General features: G+C 37.0%; 1 protein-coding gene across 3 annotated transcripts in view; it reads left to right on the forward strand.

Annotated features, from left to right (window-relative positions):
• Positions 1-22,446, forward strand: part of USP25 (ubiquitin specific peptidase 25) — a 92,890-nt gene that overhangs the window by 31,870 nt on the left and 38,574 nt on the right. For all 3 annotated transcript variants that reach the window (XM_035545640.2, XM_035545641.2, XM_035545642.2), the window contains exons 5-6: positions 5,712-5,874; positions 19,971-20,057. In XM_035545640.2, coding sequence (XP_035401533.1) covers positions 5,712-5,874; positions 19,971-20,057 — 250 coding nt within the window. The remainder of the gene's footprint in view (positions 1-5,711; positions 5,875-19,970; positions 20,058-22,446) is intronic.

A 22,446-nucleotide genomic window follows, 5' to 3' on the forward strand; every position in this document is an offset into this window, starting at 1 on the left:
ATTTGTTTAAATATTGAGGAAGTGAAAAGAGATAGAGGATATATGGTCGTATTTAAATAGGACCTAAAACTAAAAGTTTCTCTTTTGTATCAAGTAAAAAAGCAATGAAAGAAAAAAAGCTAATTATCTATCCTGTTTTTTTTTTACACTGCTCATTTTACAGTAACATTTTCTTACCCCTGTGATAAGGCTGAGACTGGGGGAGGGGGTGGTGATGCTATAACTTGAGTATGCTAAGAGCAGCTGCTATATTTTAGCTGATTAAGTATGTAATAACCTATTTAACAATAAACCTATTTAACATGTAGGACTTATAAACATTGCTTGAAGTTAACTTATTGGTTTACAATTTTATGAACTTATCACCCCCAAGCTGTGGAAGTTAAGAGTGTGTAAGTTAACCTTGATCAGATTTTACAATACCTTTGTATAGTGTACATTTATATGTAAATATAAATATAATTATGAAACATTTGAGACTTGAAATAAGCCTGGATGTAGAGCTGTGTGGGAGCGGTTTTGCTTTTTTCATCTGTGACTGGCCTTGTTCTGGGGAAGAAGGGCAATGGTTTGATCCTTGGATTGGAAGGTGAAGTACTGTCTGCTTGTAAAAAAAAAAAAAAAAAAAAAAAAAAAAGAAAAAAAATATATACATTAGATGGGAGAGATTCATCACAATAATTCTTTAATTCTTTTCCTCAGTGCACTGTATTTGGCAGATGTAATGGCTTATCCATTTAAGTCCAATTTTAAGAATATGGCCAGTGTTACTTTATCCACAGTAACTTTCTTTTTACTTTATTAAACAAATGTACTAATTGTGAGAATCAACATTCCAACAAAGTGTGCCCCCTCACCCATGCCCCCCCCAGTCTTTCTGGGGAAAAAAAGACAAATCTAGTTCAGCATAATATATTTTAGGAAAGAAAGGTGGGGTGAGAGAGAGAGATTTAGATTCTTATTAATAATTGGAAGAAGATTTTTAATTTTTTTTTTTCTTCCCCCCCCCCCCCCCCCCCCCCCGAGACCTCAGGATATGTGTGTATTCAAGATTATTGTAAAAGTTCTCTCCAGTTTTGGTTCAGAAGTTCAGCTCTTGTGTGTTCCTTTTTGAAGGACAGAGTCATCATAATTACAGAGCTGTGATTTAGGGAGCCACTCAGAAATACGGGCCTATGTCTGGATAGGAAAGACCCCCCCCTGCCATTTTTTTTTTTTTTTTTTTCCTCCTCAGGCTTTTGACTGCTTCTGCTGCACTTGCTTCTTGTGGGCCTTGAAGGTCTAGGTTTGTCCTGTAGCCTTTGTTTTTCACTTCTCAGACTGAAAAGCTCGTTTTAATCTTACCCATTTAGCTCATAACTAAATATTTGATATAAATTATGGTGTAACTTTTTCTAGTTGCAGAAGATAGTGAAGTAGTGTGCCACTTCTTTCCATATGTAACATGTACAAGAGCATGTAACGCTGTTCGGTAATATACAGAGAAAAATGTTGGTATTTTGTTTTAATGAAACTGTTAGGTATATTTGATGGCAAAATTACACACAACAGCATGGGCCAATTTAAGAGCTTGCTGATACCAAGGGGGATATCGCATACTCTCTATAACACATCTTCTGTAGTATTCTTTGGAGCATTTGTTGCACCAGTCCAGCTCCAAAGCCGTACAAGAATATTCAGAAACAGATCCAAAGCATGTCATGGCACAAGAAAAAGGATGGGACTTCATTTTTGAATGGAGGCAGAGAAGACTGAGAATTCTGGGATTTTGGCAGCGTTGAGGTATTAGATGAACTCAATTACATATCAAGATACGCCCTGAGTTGATGGCAAATTATGTCTGAGTTGTACAAATACAGGAAATGCAGAATTCTTGCTCTGAGCCATTCAATCAGTTTCTTGAAGGGCAGGACTTCAGACTATTTAAAAAAAATATTTTGTAGTTAACACCCTGTAGAAGAATGTTGGTATTCCAATAGGAATCACAGTATCTGTGTAGGACTTCTAAAAACAAGTAGAGCAGTGTGGTTGTAAACAGGTCAAGCTGCACCCATTTACTATTGTTTTTTTTAAGTTAAATAAGAAGCAGAAATCAAATAGGAACTCAGAGATAAATACATTGAGGCTGGAATCTTGCATTTTTAATAATGTAGGACTTGTGCATATTTAATAATCTTTGGTTTGTAGGTAATTTTTTCCGAAGGTATTCATACGAGTTTGGAATCTAACTTGCACTGATTTTGTTAACGTTTCCAAGGGAGCATTAATGGAATTTATTGACTTGTGTAATTAATGTTGTAATGCATGTAGAATTTGTCTTCCTGGATGTAATTGCCTTGTGCTGCTTAATGGGGACAGATCTGATTACTATGTAGGTATTAAGAGGAGTGTAGCTGAAATGTCTGACTGTCAAAACTGAGCATCTTGTACGTGGCATGTTGAAAACTTTTTACTGTTCCCTCTTTAAATCTCCAAGGGAAATTCATATGTTCAGTATATTTACTAATATGAAAAATCTTCTCCCATCTATATAATTTTTCATGTATTGAATGAGAATGAGGCTGGCCAGATAGGGCTTCACTAGGGAAACTAGCACAATGACTGAAGGGAGAAATTAGCTGACAGGAACATTGTACCTAGAGTAGTGGCCATGTTAAAATGAAAGCCCATAGTATAAGTGCATAAGGAAGTGCACAACCCCTGGGCATTTTATTTATTTATTTTTGCATGGTCATTGAACCTGTTGGGGACTCTGCAATGTTGTTAAGCATTGTCTGTGTGGATAAAAGGTGAAACTGGGGAGGGGTGTAGGGTTGGCATTACCCCTGGCTGTCCAGCTATAAGGCAGTCACAGTATAAAGACCTTTTCTTGTTCTTTTTGTTGAGTAGCCTGCCAAAGTGGGCTTTTCTTCAGCATGTTTAGTGGGCTTCCTCAAAATAGTTTGGCTGCACTTTTTTTGCTGCAGACTCATTTTGCCTTATTTTTTTTTCTTTTTTTTTTCTTTTTTTGGTTAACCCCATGCAAGCAGCTCTGGAAAGCTGCTTAGCTACACCCAGCTTGCTGTTGCAAGAAATAAAACACTGCTTTCAAGTCCCATTGCCAAGCCTGGCATTAAATAACCCTCATTTAAAAGTTACCCTCTGAACAAGATACCAAAACTTGGAGGTGGGGAAGCCTTTGGCCGCATGAGGCTAGGGACATGTCATGCGCTGCACATAGCTGATGGTTTTGCTGCTAGTGACAGCTGCTGTGGGCTCTGATGGTCACGAAGAGGGTATTTCAGCTGCTTATTCAGGATTGCTAAATTCTTGTACTAACTTTCTGAAAAGATATTCATTTTGTTCAAGAACAATGCATGGATGGGCAAGATACTTTGTCCAGGTAGTATCACAAATCAGGACTTCGTTGTTTGGGTTGTAGTGAATGTTATACTATAACAGAAGAGGCATTCTTGATATACTGGAAAATGCATTTATATAGCTTTTGAGCTGATCACTAGATTCTAGTTTAATGTGCTCACTTTTCTTTCAGTTTGCATCACAACTATCATTGTGACTGAAAATGAATTTGGCATACAGAGTGTGCGTGTTCTCTCTGAGGACAAATCGTGATTATTTCCTTATTTTTACTTACAACATTAAGTTCTGAGAATCAAATACATCAGTCAATACAGATGTGAAAACTGATCTGAGGTGGAGCTAGAAATGAGGAAATGTCTCAATTGCTTAAAAAAAAGAAACAAAACACAAAAACAAATATAATAAAAATTTTACTATACAATTAAATTGATAAATGACCTTACTCTTGAGGTCTGTAAACACTTTTGATTTGAGAATATGTATTTTTTGAACTTGAATCTTGAAATATCTTGAAATATTCTTGAGGTTGGGGGAAAAAAAAGTTTGATTGTTTCCATGGAACGAAAGTAGTATGGAGTGGGTACTGTAGTCCTGTTACAAAATTATTCTAAATTCATTTCAGTCTGTCAGTCTTCTATTCAGTTTTAAAGATCCCTCCAGTTTAGTTTAAAGGAGTTTAGATAAACCTTCCTGAAAGAGAAATCATTTAAAATAAGTATAACATTTGTTTTGAATTGATTTTAGTGTCCTCATCAAATCACTTTTATTCTCAATGCAGAGATGCACAGTACTTCTAACACTTTTGAAGGATTGTGTCAGGGAGAAGGGAGAAGAATCTAAGTGATTCTTTACATTTTGGTCTTTATCTGTCAAAAACTAAATATCAGAAATTGACTAGTACCAAGGAAATGCCAAGTTTGAAATTCTGCCAAGTTTTATTGATACAGAGTTGATGTTTATACCAAACAGGGTCTTAAATTCTGAATTTTTCTTTTTTTCCAATATACATAGCAATAACAAATTAGTATGTTCCCCAAATGATTTGATGTACTGTTCACATAAAGCTTCATAATTTTATTATGTCTTATAACGTGTCCCTTGCTAATTTGACAAAAGCATAGTTCAAAACAAAAACAAAATCAAACAAACAAAAAAAAAGAAGAGGAAACTGGTAAATACATTGTGTGCTTTTTTTTCCTGCTACTTTGTGAGTTTTTTTTTTTTAATATTTATTTATTTTGAATAAGGTGTTCAAATTTTGTCCTTTAGCAATCCCATTTATAGACCAGGCTAAACCTGCTCTTCTTTAATGTTTAGTGAACCTAAGGGGGCAACCTTTCAAGCTGCATAGGCCAACCATTTAGATGCTTGTCATGCAGCTCCTGAAATGCTGTGCTTGGTGAACTTAGAAGTTCAACAGCAGCTCAGTCTTTTGTATAATAGTTGGACTAGATGGTTGGGGGTGGTAGCAGTTGTGCACATGGCAGGCAACTTAGCTTATTAGTTAGTCATTGCTTTATGACCTGGCTGTATCGATCTCTGCCTTTCTATTTAGAATATGTAGCTACCACAAATTACCTTTAAGGTGTGCTTTGTCACCAGGCTGAGGATATGTGCTGACATAAGAATACTGTATTAAGTGAAGCTCGAGCTTGGGAGCATAACACTTACCAGATCATACTGTCATGTGAAATATGGATGTTTAGCAAAGATATCATAGGAAAAGTTTCCTGCAAAGAGTAAGGTCATTGATGCATACAATTAACTTGTTGGATGACATTCTAAAAATTGTGGGAAGATATCTTTCTGTGGCTCATAAAGTTCTGTTGCTACGTAATGCAATTAGTACCTTGTTATAAGATGAAAAAAAAAAGGAAATTAAAAAAGCTTGCACATTTTTGAAATTTACCTAGATAGCTTTTGTTTCCTATCAGTAAAATAAATATTGGTGACTTTGTGTTTTATATACCAATAAAAGCATTTGTAGATGGAAGTGCTACGCTAATAGTGCTGCCTAAAAGTTCTTCTTGTCCATCGTATTAAATCTAATTCTTAAATAATTAATGACTTATAGACATGGTTATCATATTTATAGCTCTTACAGGAGGTTCACTCACTCACTGATATTATTTTCCAAAAGGTAACAGAGTTACTGTAATATAACTAACTGTAAAATGGCGTCTTGTTTTTGAAGATATATTATTGCATGTAAATCCACTTTAAAACTGAGTTCAGCTGCAATAAGTTATCAAATGATGCAATTAAAATGTCTGATTTAGTATCTGAAAGTGTTTTAGTATGTCTTTTTTTTTCTTTGGCTTACTCTTTTCCCCTTCCTTCTATTCCCAAAGAGTTCTAGAAGCCAGTATTGCAGAAAATAAAGCAAGTTTAAAGAGGACGCATCCAGAGGTATGGAGTGACTCTCCAAACCCTTATGATCGAAAACGGCAAGACAACTGTCCAGTAGGATTAAAGAATGTTGGAAACACGTGCTGGTTCAGTGCTGTCATTCAGGTAAGCACCATCTTTCATTAGCTGTCAATGTTCTTCATTTTATTTAATGCAAGGTAAGTTATCTTAAGTGGATAAGATGTCTGTTTTCCTTGGAAGTTTAGGGCATTGAATGAGACATATTTGAGTGTTACTTTATTTACTGCAAATCTTAACTTGCTTGTGTGTATATCTGAAGATTATAAAGTACTATAGCATAACTAAGTGAAGCTTCAAAATGGTGACTTTTTCTTGTTGAAGACAAGGAGTTGAGTCTCTGATGATTCTGAGTGCCTGCAGCTCATGCTGACATCAGTGATGACTGTGGATGCATAGAAACTTGAAAATTGGATTAGGGATGAGAAATAGACTTTTTGTATTAGAAAAAATGTGCAAATGACTGGAAGGCAGTGGCTGACTATGTAGGTAAAGGAAATGAGACATCCTGTCATGGAGTGCTCACTAAAATAGCTGTGTGGAAATATGTAGCTGAGTAGGGCAAAAGAAGAAATAACTGGTAGAGAATAAACCTTGAGAAGCAGGAAAGTGAAGGTGATATGAAGGTGAAAGTGAAAAATATGGATAAAGTTGCATCCGTTTTAGATTGTTACTTATTACAGCCAGTATGTGTGCTCTTAGGCTGTGTTTGTATATATACAGCTGATTGCTGACTTATAATAACTGTTGAGCTCTACCTATATGTAGAATTCCTATTTCATTTAATTAGAAACCACCTTTTTTTTAAGATAGATTTAGTAGGAAGATGAGTACAGATACTGCAACTTGTCTGGTGGAATCTAATGTTCTACTATCAGTCATTCATTGTATAATTATGAATCCATCTCTTAAAAGTTTGTTAGTTGTGATTGTTAAATCTGTATGTGTTTCTGTAGTTACCTTCAAAATCATCCAAACCCACAGATAACTGTGGCTAAATCTGGAATACGGTAGGATTTTTTAAAATATATTTTAAAATTTATTTACAAGAACCAAATTCAGTATATTGTAACTTTTCATAGTCTGCAATTTTCAGAGGGATAAAATATTTCATACCCATTTTCAGCAAATTACTGTCAGGCTGAAGCACTTCAGATAAAAAATATTGTTACTTTCATAATGATTGGTGTTATACTTTGGCAAAGTCCATGTAGATCAATGTTCTGCCTAACAATTTCCAAAAATGGATGCTTGCAGAGAAATACAGAGTAAGTATACACGATACTGTTCTGTTTAAAAAACACTCCCAAGCTTTCAAGTACTTTTGTCTTGGGGCGGTGGTTCTTGATTGTTTGCAGCTTTAGTTGGTAATCCCCACTAGACTTCTCTTTTATGCCCTCATCTTCCTTGAACCTTGTCATCTTCTTCTGTTCACAGGGTCCTTTGTGTAGGGGTTCCATAGTTCTGCTTCCTGTTGCGTGAAAAATCACCTCAGTTTTGCTTTTGAATCTGACTCCCACTAGCTTTTTCTGATCGCTTTCATGTCAACTGGTTGACAAGACAGTTAAAAGGTGATTGCCGTTACATTTCTGGAGACTTCTGTCATGTTTCTCTTTCTACAAGTTGGTGGTGTCTTTTTTCCAAGCTGATTACTGAATAGCTGCTTATATAGAACCTGATCTAACCTCTGATCAGCCTTCTTGTCATCCTCCAGGTCTTTTCTAGCTCTAGTAGCTTTTTAGTTGAAGAACCAGAAAAGTTCTTAAGGTGTGGGTGAGTAATGAGTTTATGGAGTGGTGCAATGGACAGATAAAAGCTTTTCAGGAAAGAAAGCAGGGATAATGAGGCAGAATATTGCCTCCCTTGTGAAAAAGCAGTTCAAATGTATGCAGTGCTCATGTGGGGTGATGAATTTGTTAAGATGAGAGTTCGTTGGTCAGGATCAGAGGAGAGGCTCATAAAGATGACACTGTTTAGTCTGTTATAGACTACCTGACCTGGATCAGGATGTGAAGAAAGCCTTCTTTAAAGGCAAGGAAGATCTGTAAGTAGAGGTGGACTACTCAGGAGGAATTCGGAAGTGTTGCCCAGGCTTGAAAGGATGGTGTTAGGAAAGTGAAAACTCACGTGGGGTTAATGCTTGCAGAGGATGCCAATGGTAATAAGAAGAGCTTTTGTTCCTATACTAGTAATAAAAAGCCAAAGAAGAAGAACCTGGGTCTGGTGCTGAACAGAGCAGGTGATTTTGTGGTAGCAGGTTCATATGAGGTTGAGGTACTTTGTGCCTGCTCTGCCTCAGTCTTCAGAAACGAGGTCTCCCAGACCCCTGTGTCTCCCCTGTGGGAGAGGAGCTCCGAGCTGTGGGTGAGGCTTGAGTCAGTGGTTACTGGAGGCAACTGGGCCCATATTAAGTCCATGGTACCCACTGAGCTCCTCCATCCAGTGGAGCTGAGAGAAGAGGGCCAAGTCCTAGCAAGGTTGCTGTCTGTCATCTTTAAAAGTTCACTGAGAATCGGAGAGGCTTCTGATAACTGGAGAAAGGCCAAAGTGTCAACCTGCGGAGCTATGGGATAGTTGGACTCAGCTGATTACTGAGAAGTTGGAGCCAGGCTTTGCACAGCAATGCATGTTGGGAGGACCTCATGAAATTCAACAAGGCCAAGTGCAAGGTCCTGCATCTGGTTCGGGTCAATCCCACACATCAGTATAGTCTCGGTGATGAATGAATTGAGAGCAGTCCTGTAGAGAAGGACTTGGGTTACTGGTGGATGAAATACTTGACATATGCCAGCAATGTGCTCTGGTAGCCCAGAAATTGTATCCCGGGCTGCATCAAAAGAAGTGTGACCAGCAGGTTGAAGGAGGTGAAGAATCTCTCTCTACAGTGCCCTAGTGAGATCCCACCTGGAGCACTGTGTTCAGTTCTCGGGCCCCTAGCACAAGTGATACATAGACGTGTTGGAACAAGTACAGAGAAGGGCCACAAAAACGATGAGAGTGCTGGAGAGCCTCTCTTCCCATGAAGAAAGGCTGAGAGGGCTGGTGGTGGGGGGGGGAGGGGGGAGGTTAGCCTAGAGAAGAAAAGGCTCTGGGGAGACCTCATTGCAGCCTTTCAGTACATAAAGGGGGGCTATAAGAAAGATGGGGAGAGTCTCTATCAGGGACTGTAGTGATAGGACAAGGGATAATTGTTTTAGGCTAAAAAAGGGTAGATTTAGATTAGATATTTGGGAGAAATTGTTTACTATGAGGGTGGTGAGGCATTGGAACAGGTTGCCCAGAGAAGCTGTGGATGCCCCATCCCTGGAGGTGTTCAAGGCCAGGCTGGATGGGGCTTTGAGCAACCTGGTCTGGTGGGAGGTGTCCCTGTCCATGGCGGGGGGGGTGGGACTGGATGATCTTTAAGGTCCCTTCCAACCCAAACCATTCTATGGCTCGTGATAGAGAATGGGTTTAAGTATAGGTAAGAGAGATTCGGTCTAGGTTTAAGGAGCACTTTGCCCATAAGGACAGGCAGGCAGTGGAGGAGGCTGCCCAGAGAGGCTGTGCAGGCTCTGCTGAACCTCAGAGGCTTTCAGGAGCTGCCTGGACAAAGCACTGAGCAGCTGGGCCCATCTCACAGGTGACCCTGCTTAGAGCAGGAGGTTAGACGTCCATCAGTCCAATCTGAGCTGAATTACCCTATGATTCTATAGTCATGTTTTCTGTTACATTGTCATCCTTTCTTAATTATTTTATTCTGTTTTTGGCTACTTGCATTGACTAGATGTTTTCATGGAACTATCTGTCAAAAATTCAAAGTCTTACTTGAATAATTATAGGTTGCAGCCCATCATTTTCTATGAATTTTAGGATGGTTTTCCACCACGTACCTCACTGTACATTTACCCGTGTTGAAATTTACTATCTTACTATATAGTCACTCAGTGCTACATGATCCTTCTGTCAGTTCATCATTGCCAGCTCTTGTTTTTACCACATTGCGTGTCTCTGTACTGAGCAGGCTTGGTCATCTTGATACTTGATCCCTTTTCTAGATTCTTTCAGAATATGCTCACCAGCATAGACTGCAGCATGGACTAAGTGAATTTGCAGTAACCTACCTTCAGATTGGACCAGACTACTTACTCCTGCCCTCCTTCTCTTTTTAGTTACCCCTTTATCTGTGCCTGGATCTTCATTCTTACCTCATGGCTGCATTGTTAACATTTTTTATTGAATTACTTCTTCAGAAATCATTCTGAAATCCCAGTAGGTTATATAAATTGGATTGCTGTTGTACTTTTTTTTTTTTTTTTTTTTTAAGGCAGGATTTACTTAGGTGCAGGTAATACTTCAGATAATGGAATGGAAACATTTCTGTATTTGTTCTCCGTACCACCTCCCTTGCCACCTAAGGGAGGTATTTCATCTTCTTGGGCCTCTAAGCATGTACTAAACTATCATGTTTGAATAAGTTTGAATTTTCTGTTTTTCTGAGATCTTTTGAAGTTTTCCTTGTTGCTCTCTTCCTTCCCCTGTTCCCTCACATGCATAGCTCTTTTTCCAATAGCAGAAACATTTTCTTGGTGCCAGTATAGACAAACATTTTATCTCCATAAAGCTCTTTGTAGAGCTAATATGACTTGGCATTTTACCTTCTCTGTTGTGAAATCAGATTTTTACATTCCATAACAGTTCCAAATGTCAGGACTACTGATTTTAGGTGTATTTGTATTTCTGTAAAATATATATTTTTTTAATTCATAAGGACTGCAAATTCTTTAATAAATGTTTTCAAGGGAATTTGAATTTTACTTCATTAATCATAGAGATAAGGACAGGGGCTAGGGAATGTAAAAATGCTAGACCTATGATCTCATGTTATTTATACCCAGCATGCAACTTTATACTTTGAAAGAGGATTATAAAGAGGACTAGCTAGTTCTTATGGCCATCACCCATATTATGTGAAAATATGTGGCATTTGGAATTATAATGTTTTGACCCTAAAAGATAGTTAACCTTCTGTATTTAGGTCTATAGAATGTAATTCAAGTAAACCACTGAAAGATTTATAACTTCAGTTGGTTGAAAATTTAGGTTATTGTCTGCCAGCCAGAAAGACTTATGTTTCAAACCAACACCCCAGGAAATTTAATGCACGTTAATTTAGAGCATTAGCTAATACCATATTTATTTATCCACAGGGCAGATTGACTCCTTGGGTTGCATTGACTATGTAGAAGTATTTTCAAGCTTTCTTTAGGAGTCTTTTGAAACTTGACACATCACATAGGTCAACAATATCTAAATGTTAACTAATGTCAGTCACAATGATATATTGTGTAATATAATCTAAAAACTAAATTGCAGAGAAAGGAAAAAAAAATTCTTTCTATTTAAGGCGTGATGGTTTAAAAAGTATCCTTTTGACATTTTGACAGTTTCCTTATGCAATGTATATTGTTTTTTATAGCTACCAATTAGCTGACTTAGTCAAATGCCATCATCAATGGCTTTGTTGTATTTACATTAAGAGCATGAAATTCTTTAAAATACATTTGTAGTGAGTGACAGCAACCACTAACATGATTCAAACACATCTAGAAATATAAATATTGCCCTTTAATCTCTATTTGTGCATACACACATGGAAGTTATCCCTTTTTGTAGGGGAAGAGGGAAGTCTTTCTTCAGATAGCTCCAGAACAAAGATTTGTTTTCAGCAGTTACATTCAGTATCACTAGAATTAACAACGATATTTTTCCTTAATGTAACTTTCAAAACCTGTCCTGCTGTTGAAGACTTTTGACTTGATAATAGCTTGAGTTTAGAAAGGAGTCCCCAAGAAAATATGTCAAAACAAAACTGTATTAAAGCATGTTCACTTCTTCCTTATCTGCCAAGAAACTTATCAAGTCTCTTACCGGTTTTCCCCTCCTTTTGAGCTTTCAATAAACCCAAATTTCTGAAAGGAGTTCATTCACCCATACATGCTTTTCCTTCTGCGTAGGTAGATTAACTTTTATAGAGGGGTCTCTAAATCTTAAGGTTTCAGTTGAGTTCTAGAATTGTTTATTTGTTTTAATTCTCATTATTCTAACTGCATATATCTGAACTTGAAATAGGTCCTAAGATATCGAGGTCTTTAAAGAAACAAAACACGAATATACTACTTCTTTTTTTCTTTTAGATTTCAGTAGTTCCTTTGTAAAAAGGTAACCTCACATTTAGTTATACGAGTTTATAGTCTGAACCCTGAGTCTGCAAAGGGTTTATTAATAATACATTTATTAAGCCTGTCAACTGTCTCTTCTTTGTCATACTGAGCATGAATTAAGTGTTTGCAGAATGCATGTAACTCACAGGGCGCATGCACTACTGAGCCTCTTGGAATTGTTTGTAGGTTTGTTACTTGTGCATGTTGTCTGCAAGGTCTTTTACTTTTAAACATCGTGCAAGATTAACTTTATCTTTCTGAGGTTGAAGTAGGATTTTAGTCGTGTATAAGCAATGTTTACCCCTTGAAAAAGGTGTCATGGGAGGGAGTGCGAGTAGCTGGCCATTCAGTGAATGCCATCCAGTCAGCGCACTAAGACAAGTTCTGATGGAAGGAAGAAAGAGTGTGTATGGGATCACATGAAAATTGCACTGTAAATGCTGTTCTATTTCTGCCTCCAAGTCCCATACCTAAAGTACTAGATGCAGTGTTTATCTGGGACTCACGACTTCCTGAGTGCTTATCTGGATAGTAGTTCCCCACTCAAGCAAATGCATTATCCTAACAGGACAGATGGGGTTTGGTGTCTCCATAGTCTTTTCTATGTGAGTCTGTAGGAGCCTGGTCAGTCACTGAGAGCCAAGATTTTTTTTTTTTTTTTTTTTTTGTCTCTCCCTGAAAGTGCATAGCTTTCAGAACAAAGAATTAACAAGCTAGTCTTATAATTCTCCGTGGCTGCTCTTGAGCTTTTAATTTCAGGGTCCCTAGTACCATTTCTGGTATTCTACTCATTTTGTGCTTAGAAGAAACCTTCTTTCTTTCCTTATTTCAATATATTTGGGGCTAGGATCTCACTCGATCTGAAGCTTTTAGTTCTAGGAAGCCAGCTTGATTGGTGAGAATCAAGCAAATGTTTTCTTCCCAGTTGTTGGCTCAGCTATTGTTCTTCCATCTTTGAAGCAGTTTTCTGCAAAAAGCTAATTTCTGAATTGTTTCGTTTTTCCTGTTTGTCAAGTTGAATGAAAGGGATTGTGATGGATGATGTGGCCAGTATGTTAATAGCAAAATGCCTTTTATTATGTAAAAGAGTTGCATATATGTACATTGTACATGATTATCTTGCTTCCCTGGGCATGTAAATGGAAGGCTTGGTGTTGAAGAACTTCTGGTGTCAATCTCTGTTTGAGTTATTAAGTTAAGAGTCATTGACAGAATATTTTCTTTCTCCTATTTTTTCTGTGGAACAGTCTGAGCTGGGGGTGGGTGGGAAATGTGATATAAACTGTTCTGTAGGGTTTCATAGGCAGGGGAATAAGGATGTTGGAAATCTAGGTTCTCTTTCATTCCTTCCATTACTTCCTCTGTTACCCTGCTGAGTAAAGATCTAGCTGTCACTTCCAAGTTCAGACATGCTGTGATCTTTTCTGTTGGGATATGCCTTTTCCTTCTTTTTGTTCTTCTCTGTTGTCTCCAAGTTCCTCTGGTTCCTTGTGATTTTTCAAACTTATTTTATATTTAGTGGTATATAATGTGAAATCTCTTTTCTGAAGGGTTTGAAAGCTTTAATGGATGATGGCTTTAACTTTGATTAATAACATGATTGTTCATTTAATTAAAATAAAGGATACAGAATAAATGCATTGAGTTGTGATCTTATGTGTAATTTCCAGGTTCAGAAGGGCATAAAGCCATGAAATTGCTTAGGTGTATTGTTTACTTGTGCATTTAGGCAAGAACTTGAGAACTGTAACCATATAAGGAAATCTTGGCTGTTATTTTCTGTCTTAACATAATTTTTTCTTGCTTTAAGCAAGTAACAGAGGAGTGGTTGAATGGCATTTTTTAATATGTGCCAAGACACGAATATAAGATGAGTTCTTCTGGAAGCATCTCAGATCATGCTTATCAGTCTTCTGAATTACAGTAATGTTCTGAGTTTGTTGCTATAAATGAGTAAACGTTCTCTAAATACAGGCTGGTGATACCATGGTGAGCTGCTGTTTACTTAAAATGTCGGCTTAACCCAAGTCTGCTGGAGTTCTTAAGTTAGTTTGACTTTCTAGATCAAACAGTATGAAAGCTGTTCTCCATCTTTTTCCATGTTACACCTAAGCCTTCTAGAAAAAACAAACCACAACAGCTTAAAACTGCATTTTATACTTGGGTTTTCAGCAGTTTGGAATGCTGAATTGTTGATTGTTTAAGAATAAGAACATGCTTTTTGAGATGCTTTCCAATGCTTTTAAGATCTGTGATTGAATCTCTCTGTGACTTTGAAAATACTACGTTTCCTGGACTCCACTGTGCATGTGGAGTTGTTCTGCACAAATTCAACCATGAGATAGTGTCATATCTGTCTGTAGGAGTTTTGCTTCCGAGAAGGAGACAGAAAAAACTCTCATACCTATAATTTCACAAGTATAGGAACAGAAACTTGCTAAAGTCCTAGCTTTTAAGCTCCTTCCTTCTTTTTTGTTCTTTGTCACTATGTGCAGGTTTCTAAGGAATGTGAGGATTTTTAGGAAAGTTTTTGATTGTGCCAAGTTCTCAGTGAATGGAAAAAAGCAATATCAGAATTATGCTCTGGATAGCTTCCTCGTTTTATCAAGGTCTTTTTCTCTAAAAGGTAGAAGGCAATACACAGGGCTATTATGTACTCATGAGGAAAACATTGAAAATTTTCTATATTTTTTTAACAGTAATTATTTTCTACACTGTAATAAAATGCGTTTAATTTAATATGCAAAAGCCAAGTATAGCACTCAATTTCATTTTAGCTTAAGCATTATAGGAAGGATTCTTGTCTGTGTTTTACTGCTATGCGATGTATGCATTGGCTTAAATATAGGTCTGATGAGCACATTTAATGCCTGTCATTAGTCTCTGTTCTGATAAACAGGATTTACCTCTTACCGTGAATGAGACACACACAAGTGGAGCAGCCAGCAGCCCCAGAGTAAGTTACAGGGAGGTGCTGGATGGAAAGCAGCATAGTGCATAAGTAGAATGGTTGGTGCAGTGGTAACAAACAAGCTACTTCATGGACTTCTGTAGTCAAAAGAGTAGGTTCAAGAATATGAACCAAAAGGTAAAAGTACATCATTGAATAGAAAAGGTGGGGAATGCCTTAGAGACGAGAGAGAAGCAATTCTCCCGAATTAGTGGTATAGAGTCCAAAAGACTTGAAATTTGGAGAGAAGTGAAGTTATTTGCTGGTGAAATTGCACGTGTTCTTGCAATATTGAGTTCTGCTAGACACTAATATTCAATCCGCAGTTTGTGAGAGTGTTAAGACACCAATAATCATGAGTGTAGTAGGATTACTTTTTTTTGGAACCCTTAGCACTTTATCCTTACTAGTTAAAATACTTGAAGTTAGTAATGCTACTGACAAGAGTATATGCTCATATGTGCAGGTTAGCATATAGCGTTCTGTTTTTTCTTTGATTTATATTATTGGCATGAATGAAAAATTAACCCTAAAAATGGCCAGTCTGCCCCACTAACAGTAGCTCTGTGTACAGTAAAACACCAGAGTTGTTTATAAAGTGAAGTAAGAACATAAATCTAATTTGTCATGTTGGCAGAGGCAAACTTTTCTGAATAATATATTTAATGACATAGGCAGAGTTCTATTTTTTGCTCTTTATTTTCAGAACAATAATAATGTATGAATTCTTTAAGATTGTTCTATGCTTGCTATACAGGGTGAAGGTAGATACGGTTGCTGCTTTGTGGCTTTAGACTCTGAATAAATGTAAAATTGGAAAGCACAAAGGGCCCACGGTGGCTAAATGTCATCTTGGCAAATGGCTGTTTCAGGGTGTTAATGCATATATAAGCTTTTGACTTGCACAAGATCATGTTTTGGCTAAATGCCAATACCTGAAGGGATTCATTTAAGAGCTCTGTAGGAACGCATGCTTCTCTTCCCCCCTGCCTAATAATTGGTTTTTAAGCTGTACTAACAAGATACCTTTCAATTTTGGTTTCTAACCAAATTAAGTCCTTGCTAAATTTTCTTTGCCAAAATTCAAGTTTATAATTTTCTCCTGTTAAATCTTATGCTTTGGCACTAATTGAGACAAATTTTCTTGCTAGTATTTGCTGCAGACACATTGCTATTGTTATGCAGACATACACTAGTGGTGGCATTCTTATTCGTTTTTAATTCAGTTCACTTTGCTGAAAGGGAGCCTACAAAGTAGCATGCCACAAGAATGGAAATTGCACAGCTTTTCTTGTGGCTGTGTTAAGAGAAACCTCAATGCTGACCACGTTTCACAAAAGCCAGTGTTCCAGCTGTCTGCCTGTAGGTATGTCCTATTTTGTTGGCTAAGCTTTAATAACCAAGATTTCTTCTTGCTTATCACTTTAGGAAGAGTTTCATTTTTCTACAGCCATTACAACATTGGTCAAATATATTCATTCTGCTTAAACATCATCATGATTTTCTGTGAAATGAGAAATGTTTTTGGCATCTTACAGCCTGTTTTAGAATCAGTAGCCTGAATTGCTTTAATACAAGCTTCACAGAATAATCTGAAAGCCCTTCCTTCCTTCTGAGTTTAGTCTTTGCAAACTGAATAGAAAGATGTCTGTGTTTGTTGTATTACAAGATTGTGTTTTTCATGTAAACTTTAGAAAGCTAATCAATATTAAAAATTCACCAGCTGTGGCTCAAAAAATATTTGCTTCTTTGACCTGGACAGTGGAAACATACAAAATTGCTAGTCAATTTCTTTTTACATCTGTTGCTGAAACAGCTGTTTTTAGTGCCCTGTGCTTACAGATCTTCAAGAATGCATCAAAGAGTGCCTGTTCAAAGCTATATGCAACAGCTTGATAGGTTATCTTTCATCTAGATGTAAAAGTACTGTTTCCTACTCTCCAAGTATGGTTGATGGCAGTACCTTTACAATTTTGGGACTCCATTGGCAGCTGGTAATGATCTGAGTTGCATGCTAAGCTTTTATGGATTTAATGTGCTGACTAATTTACATTCTTGCAGTATTAATGCAGCATCACAGTACTTGAATATTAAGAATTACTCCTTTATTCAGCCAACCTAAATTCTGCCAAGGCCCTTGTTTTGATAATCCTAGATATTAAGAGGGGAAAAGGGATACGCAGGATGTTTTAAGTGAAACCAAGGCTACTTATATTCTGAAACTGTTTGGTGTCTGTCTATGTAACTAGGGTAGACATTACTCAGAAAATTGAACATTTTTGTTATCTTACATTCTTGAAGCTACACCTCTAAATAGTTCTCTCTAGCCCGACAGAAAATATCTACGTTACCACCTGTTCTAGGGGAAAGCCTCAAAAAGTCTATTCTCATTCAGCATTGTTAGTTTGAACTCCCTAAACTGACACTGGATTTTTTTTTTGTTTGCTTGTTTATTCTCATTTTCTGTTACTCTCTCGTTCTGTCCCTAACTGAAGTAGTAGCAGAAAGATATTCTGAAAATCTGTTCATTTTCATGGTAATTTGAACTGATATCACTTGCTACTACTGTGATTCCCTCTCCTAGCAGTGGTGCTAATCTGTCCACTTGGTAAGCAGGTGTTAAGCTAGTAGGAAAATAAAACAGTAAAAATTAATCATTTTCTGTCAGCTTAATGAGCTGAGAGGACAAGCGTTTGCAGGAAGTGGAAGCAGAGGTGGACTACTGAGGAGGAGTTTGGAAACATTGCACAGGCATGAAAAGATGGTGTTAGGAAAGTGAAAACTCACCTGGGGTTAACGCTTGCAAAGGATGCCTATGGTAATAAGAAGAGTTTTTCTTCCTGTACTGGTAATAAAAAGTCGAAGGACCTGGGTCTGGCTCTGAGCTGTGGGTGAGGATTGAGTCAGTGGTTACTGGAGGCAACTGGACCCATATTAAATATTCCATGGTACCCACTGAGCTCCACCCAGTGGAGTTGAGAGAAGAGGGCCAAGTCCTAGCAAGGCTGCTGTCTGTCATCTTTAAAAGTTCACTGAGAATCAGAGAGGCTTCTGATAAGCTGGGGATCTTTGAGATGGTCGGCCTTTGCTTGGTCAAGCAAATGTTCTGACTGCAGTTGTTAAAGTGGGGTGTTATTTAACATTTTAACAATGAGTTGGAATACCTGTACAGGTACTTAAAAAGGATTCAAACAGATTTAACAAAAAATAAGAGAAAATAATTTTAAAAGAAGAAAATTAGGAATAAGGTGGGAAGTAAAGAGCTAATACTTACTCAAATTAAATGCCAGGCAAAATCATAGAGTTTAGTACAATTTTCTGTACTAAATTTGGATGTGTGTGTTATGAAATTGGCCAGCTCAGCTGCTTGGCACTTTGATAGCACTTGGATTAGTCATGGAGAGAAGTCAGTCCTTGGACATTATATTTCAACAGCTGGTTTATTTTGTATGTAAGACATTGCTATGTTTCGCTTGATGAAGAGCCCATCAGTGGAATGTTGTTACATCATGAGACATAACTTCAATTAGTACGAACTTCTAGAATGACACTTGAATTAAATATTAACGTTTTCTATGGTTTGAGTAAGTAAACAAAAGGACTCAATGTTTTAATCTTTCTTCTCTGCAAGGAAGGATAAAAGGGGAACCTGTATTCTGACCGTCAAAACAGGGAGGGAGAAAAAAAGCTTGCCTACTTGATTGTATTGATTTAACAACGTGAGAAAGGACTTTTCTTGTTGGTGTTTTTGTCTTCTTAAATCTAAAAATGTTAGGAAAGACAACTTTGATAGCCGCCTGATTTTGCTGGAGATGGTGTACAGTCTGGTGTATGGGAAGAGGTCAAACTCAGAAAAGGGTCTTTCGTGAGGAGAGCAAATTCTCACAAACTCATCTTTTTTTCCATCCAATGTGTTTAAAATTCTTAGAATAAACCTACTGCCTCTTCATAATATGAGTTTCACTTTCTTGGCATTATGGAGTTGAAATCCTGTTAAATCCATTGTGGTCTGTGACTTAAGTCTTTACCTGTGTACAACAAATTGCGGGATCAAAGTCTACTGCCAGGGTAGGCAAGCTCTGCCTTTCAAAGATAAATAGCTAATATGTGATCAGGAAAAAAAAAAAGTTACAGGCTGTAAAACCAAATGGGATGAATTAGAGGGTAAACCTCTCCTGTGCTTCTCTGAGCGTGTTCAAAATATATTAAACCCTTTCTTCATCCAGATGCTGATCTGTGGTAATGAAGTGGTAGAATTAAGCCTAAATTACCTTTAAGAAGCACTACATCTTCAACTTTAACCCAAGCAGTTCATGCCTATACAGAAAAGCAACAATGCGGTTACATCAGTGCTCTGGACTTTAGTTCTCAGCTACTGCTTTGGACTTCTATTTTTGCAATCAGTTGTTGTCTTTTTCTTGTACTCTCTTGGCTCCAGGCTCTGTGTTACACTGTGGTGTTCTTCATAGGTGTGCCTGTAGACACCTGTTTTCCTGTCCTGTTGTACATAAAATAAGAATAACAGCAGTTCCTTATTCGCTAAGTTGTGTAACCCAGTTTCCTTACTCTAATGTGCAGTATTCAAATCCTGAAGGAATGGACAGAATGGAATAAGTACAGATAATTGCAAGTAGATTTAAGTTGTATGTACAAAGATACAGCCTCTCTGCATTGAGGAGGTAGATGATAGAGGGGCTACAAGACAAATTTTACATAGTCAAAGAAGGTCTTATTTTGATTTGAAAACTAACAGCTATAAAGTTAATAAAATGTGTTGTAAAAAGTAATTTATTCTACCTATCATATAAACCTATTGTTTCATTTAAGTATAAAGATTTTTTAATTATGCTTTTTCAGTAAAATAACTGCGTAATGTTGAAAATATATTTAGCAAAGTTAAGTAAAAAAATATATAATGCTAAAGTTTCATTTTAAAAGCTATATGTTTAACATTTAATTTATTGGCACACTTTGGAATAATTTCTTAGGGTTTGCACATGTGCTTAAACACTTTATTTGTTTCTTTTCAGTCATTATTTAACCTACTGGAATTTCGAAGACTAGTTTTGAATTTCAATCCTCCTGCAAATGCTCAAGACTTGCCCCGAAACCAAAAGGTAAAATTAGAAGCCGACTTCCCCTAGTGGTTAATAACGGCATTTCTCTATTGCAATTGATTTTTGCACTGCTCTCTAGTTCAAATTAGCACAGATGTTATAGGTGCCAATTAACATCGCTCTGAGCTTCTTATTATGGATCTTTACATAAAACACTTTGGCTTTGTAGTAGAGTACCTCTCTTAACATCCTGCCCTGTAGACTTTGCTCAGCAAACAGCAGCATAGACCAGATTCAGTGGAAGGGCTACTCTGAACCTTGTGCAACAGCTGTGGCAGCATTGATGCTAGTAGGTGAGCATTTTTAATGTGGAGGTAGTTTGTATGAAGAAGCATGTTTTATTCTGCACCCCTCACACGTCAGGCTAATGTGGAAGAATGGGCATGGACTGATGGACAAAACAGGCCAATTTTTCTTCCTTCAGTAGATGCTCTCTGAGGAAAAGTACATGGGAGTACACTGAATTCTGTGCTATGAAATAGTTAAAGAAATGGAAAGAGGAAGTAGCTGTATGAAGTGTGAAAACACTTCATGTCCTGATTTTTAGCAAAATAGAGCAATGAATTCTTGCATATCCAGAAATTAGACCATCGTCTTTTGCCCCTTCCTTTCAGATTTTACAAATGGAGCGTGTTGTCAGCCTATTTTTATTTGTTTGGCACTTCAGGCTTGACTGGAATGTTCACTAGCAAAAATGAAGCTGCAATTGAAAAAACAAACAAGCAAAAAGCAAATGGAGAAATTAGTGTCCATTTTCTAAACCTCTAGGTATGCACCGTAAAAGGGAAGTTGCATGTTCAGTCAGAATTGTATAATCCCTCCTTCCACCTGCACCCTCATTCCCCCCACTTGTTTTCGTTAGGAAAAATTGTTTGCAATAGATCGTGAGATGGTGTGCACATACAGCATTGGTAGCGCTGGGAACACATCACAGGAGTGTGGCAAGATGGTGTATTTTAGTAAGGATAGAATAAAGTCATGCTATGCTCTACCAAAGAGTTTTCTTGAAATATATTTTAAATTATTTTTTTAGATTGACTTTCTGCCCTGAGTTTCATTACTGGTTGTTTTAATAATATACTCCAGTACTCAGATTTCTTTACCGTCATTTTTGAGGGCTTAAAAGGGCAGTTGGCATCGAAGAGGTGATATGAAATAGATAATGCCAAGCTGTTGTCTTTGAAAAATGTCTTACCAGAGCATTGATGTTAGAAGCCATATGCTACTTTAGCAATTCCAAAGTGCTATTTCTTAGAAATTTTGACCGTGACAAATGATATTAAGGCTGTGTAAAATTGTGAGACACCGAGCAAATGATAGGGAGTTGTGTAGGAACCTTGCTTGCTGCAAGCCTGCTAGTAAGAATCTCTGGCAGTAGTTTGTATCCTCTCCTACGTCTAAATACCAGAATGGAATTGTAAATAATTTATGTACTCATATCTCTTATCTGTAGCTCAAAAAGGATTGCATTAATGTTGAAATATGTTGTGGGGAGACTTTCAGACAAGAGAACTCTTCATTAGTTGAAACATAAACTAACAGTAGAAATAAACATGCATGTCCCCAAATATGGTGCTTATATTTCATTATATGGTGAAGACAAGTAGAGTCAAATTGATTTAAAGTTGTAATATAAACCTCCAGTTGAAAAGGAAAAAAAAAAAAAGCCCTGGAAAAAAATGCCCTGGAAAATGTACTTCTGTCTTCTTACTTGTTTTAAAAAAAGTATCTTGACTTGGTGGGTTTTTGTGTTTATTTTTTCTTTTTTTTCTTTTTCTTTTTTTTTTTTTTTCTGGTGGTGGTAGTGGTTTGTGTGTCCGTTTGTTTGCTTGTTTTGTTTTGCTTTTTTTTCACCTAATATTAAATGCTGGATGTGACTGACATAACTTGTTAATAAAGAACAAATTTTAATATAAATCTCATATTTTCAAGACCTTGGTTTACATCTTGTCGTCTTGTTTTGTTTCTGGTTGATGGAAAGTAGGGTTTAATGCTAAGATTGTGACAGTGTCTTGGTATAGAATTAAAGCATCTGGTTGCACTTCAGGCAACCCTACTTCATAGTAGGTTGTTTCCATCCTTTCCTATCAATATATTGAATTTAAATACTGGTAATAATTTGACATGTAAAATTTTTCATTCAGAGTCATTTGTATAAATTTTTTACTTAAGCAAACAAAAAAAACCCACTACCACTAGCACAAAAAAAAAAAAGCACACGTTTGCCTCAGTTAACTGGACTTTGCTTTTCTTGTTTTTCAAACTTTGGCATACATTTAAAATCTCAAATCAGTTTTTCTTCTCATTTGAAATTCCTTTTCCTCTGTTGGTGTGTTACTCAGCTTCTTCCTGCGGAACAAAATATGGTTGGCTGTAGTCACTGCAGCCC

Source organism: Cygnus atratus, chromosome 1 (assembly GCF_013377495.2).
Source record: "Cygnus atratus isolate AKBS03 ecotype Queensland, Australia chromosome 1, CAtr_DNAZoo_HiC_assembly, whole genome shotgun sequence".
Lineage (NCBI taxonomy): Eukaryota > Metazoa > Chordata > Aves > Anseriformes > Anatidae > Cygnus > Cygnus atratus.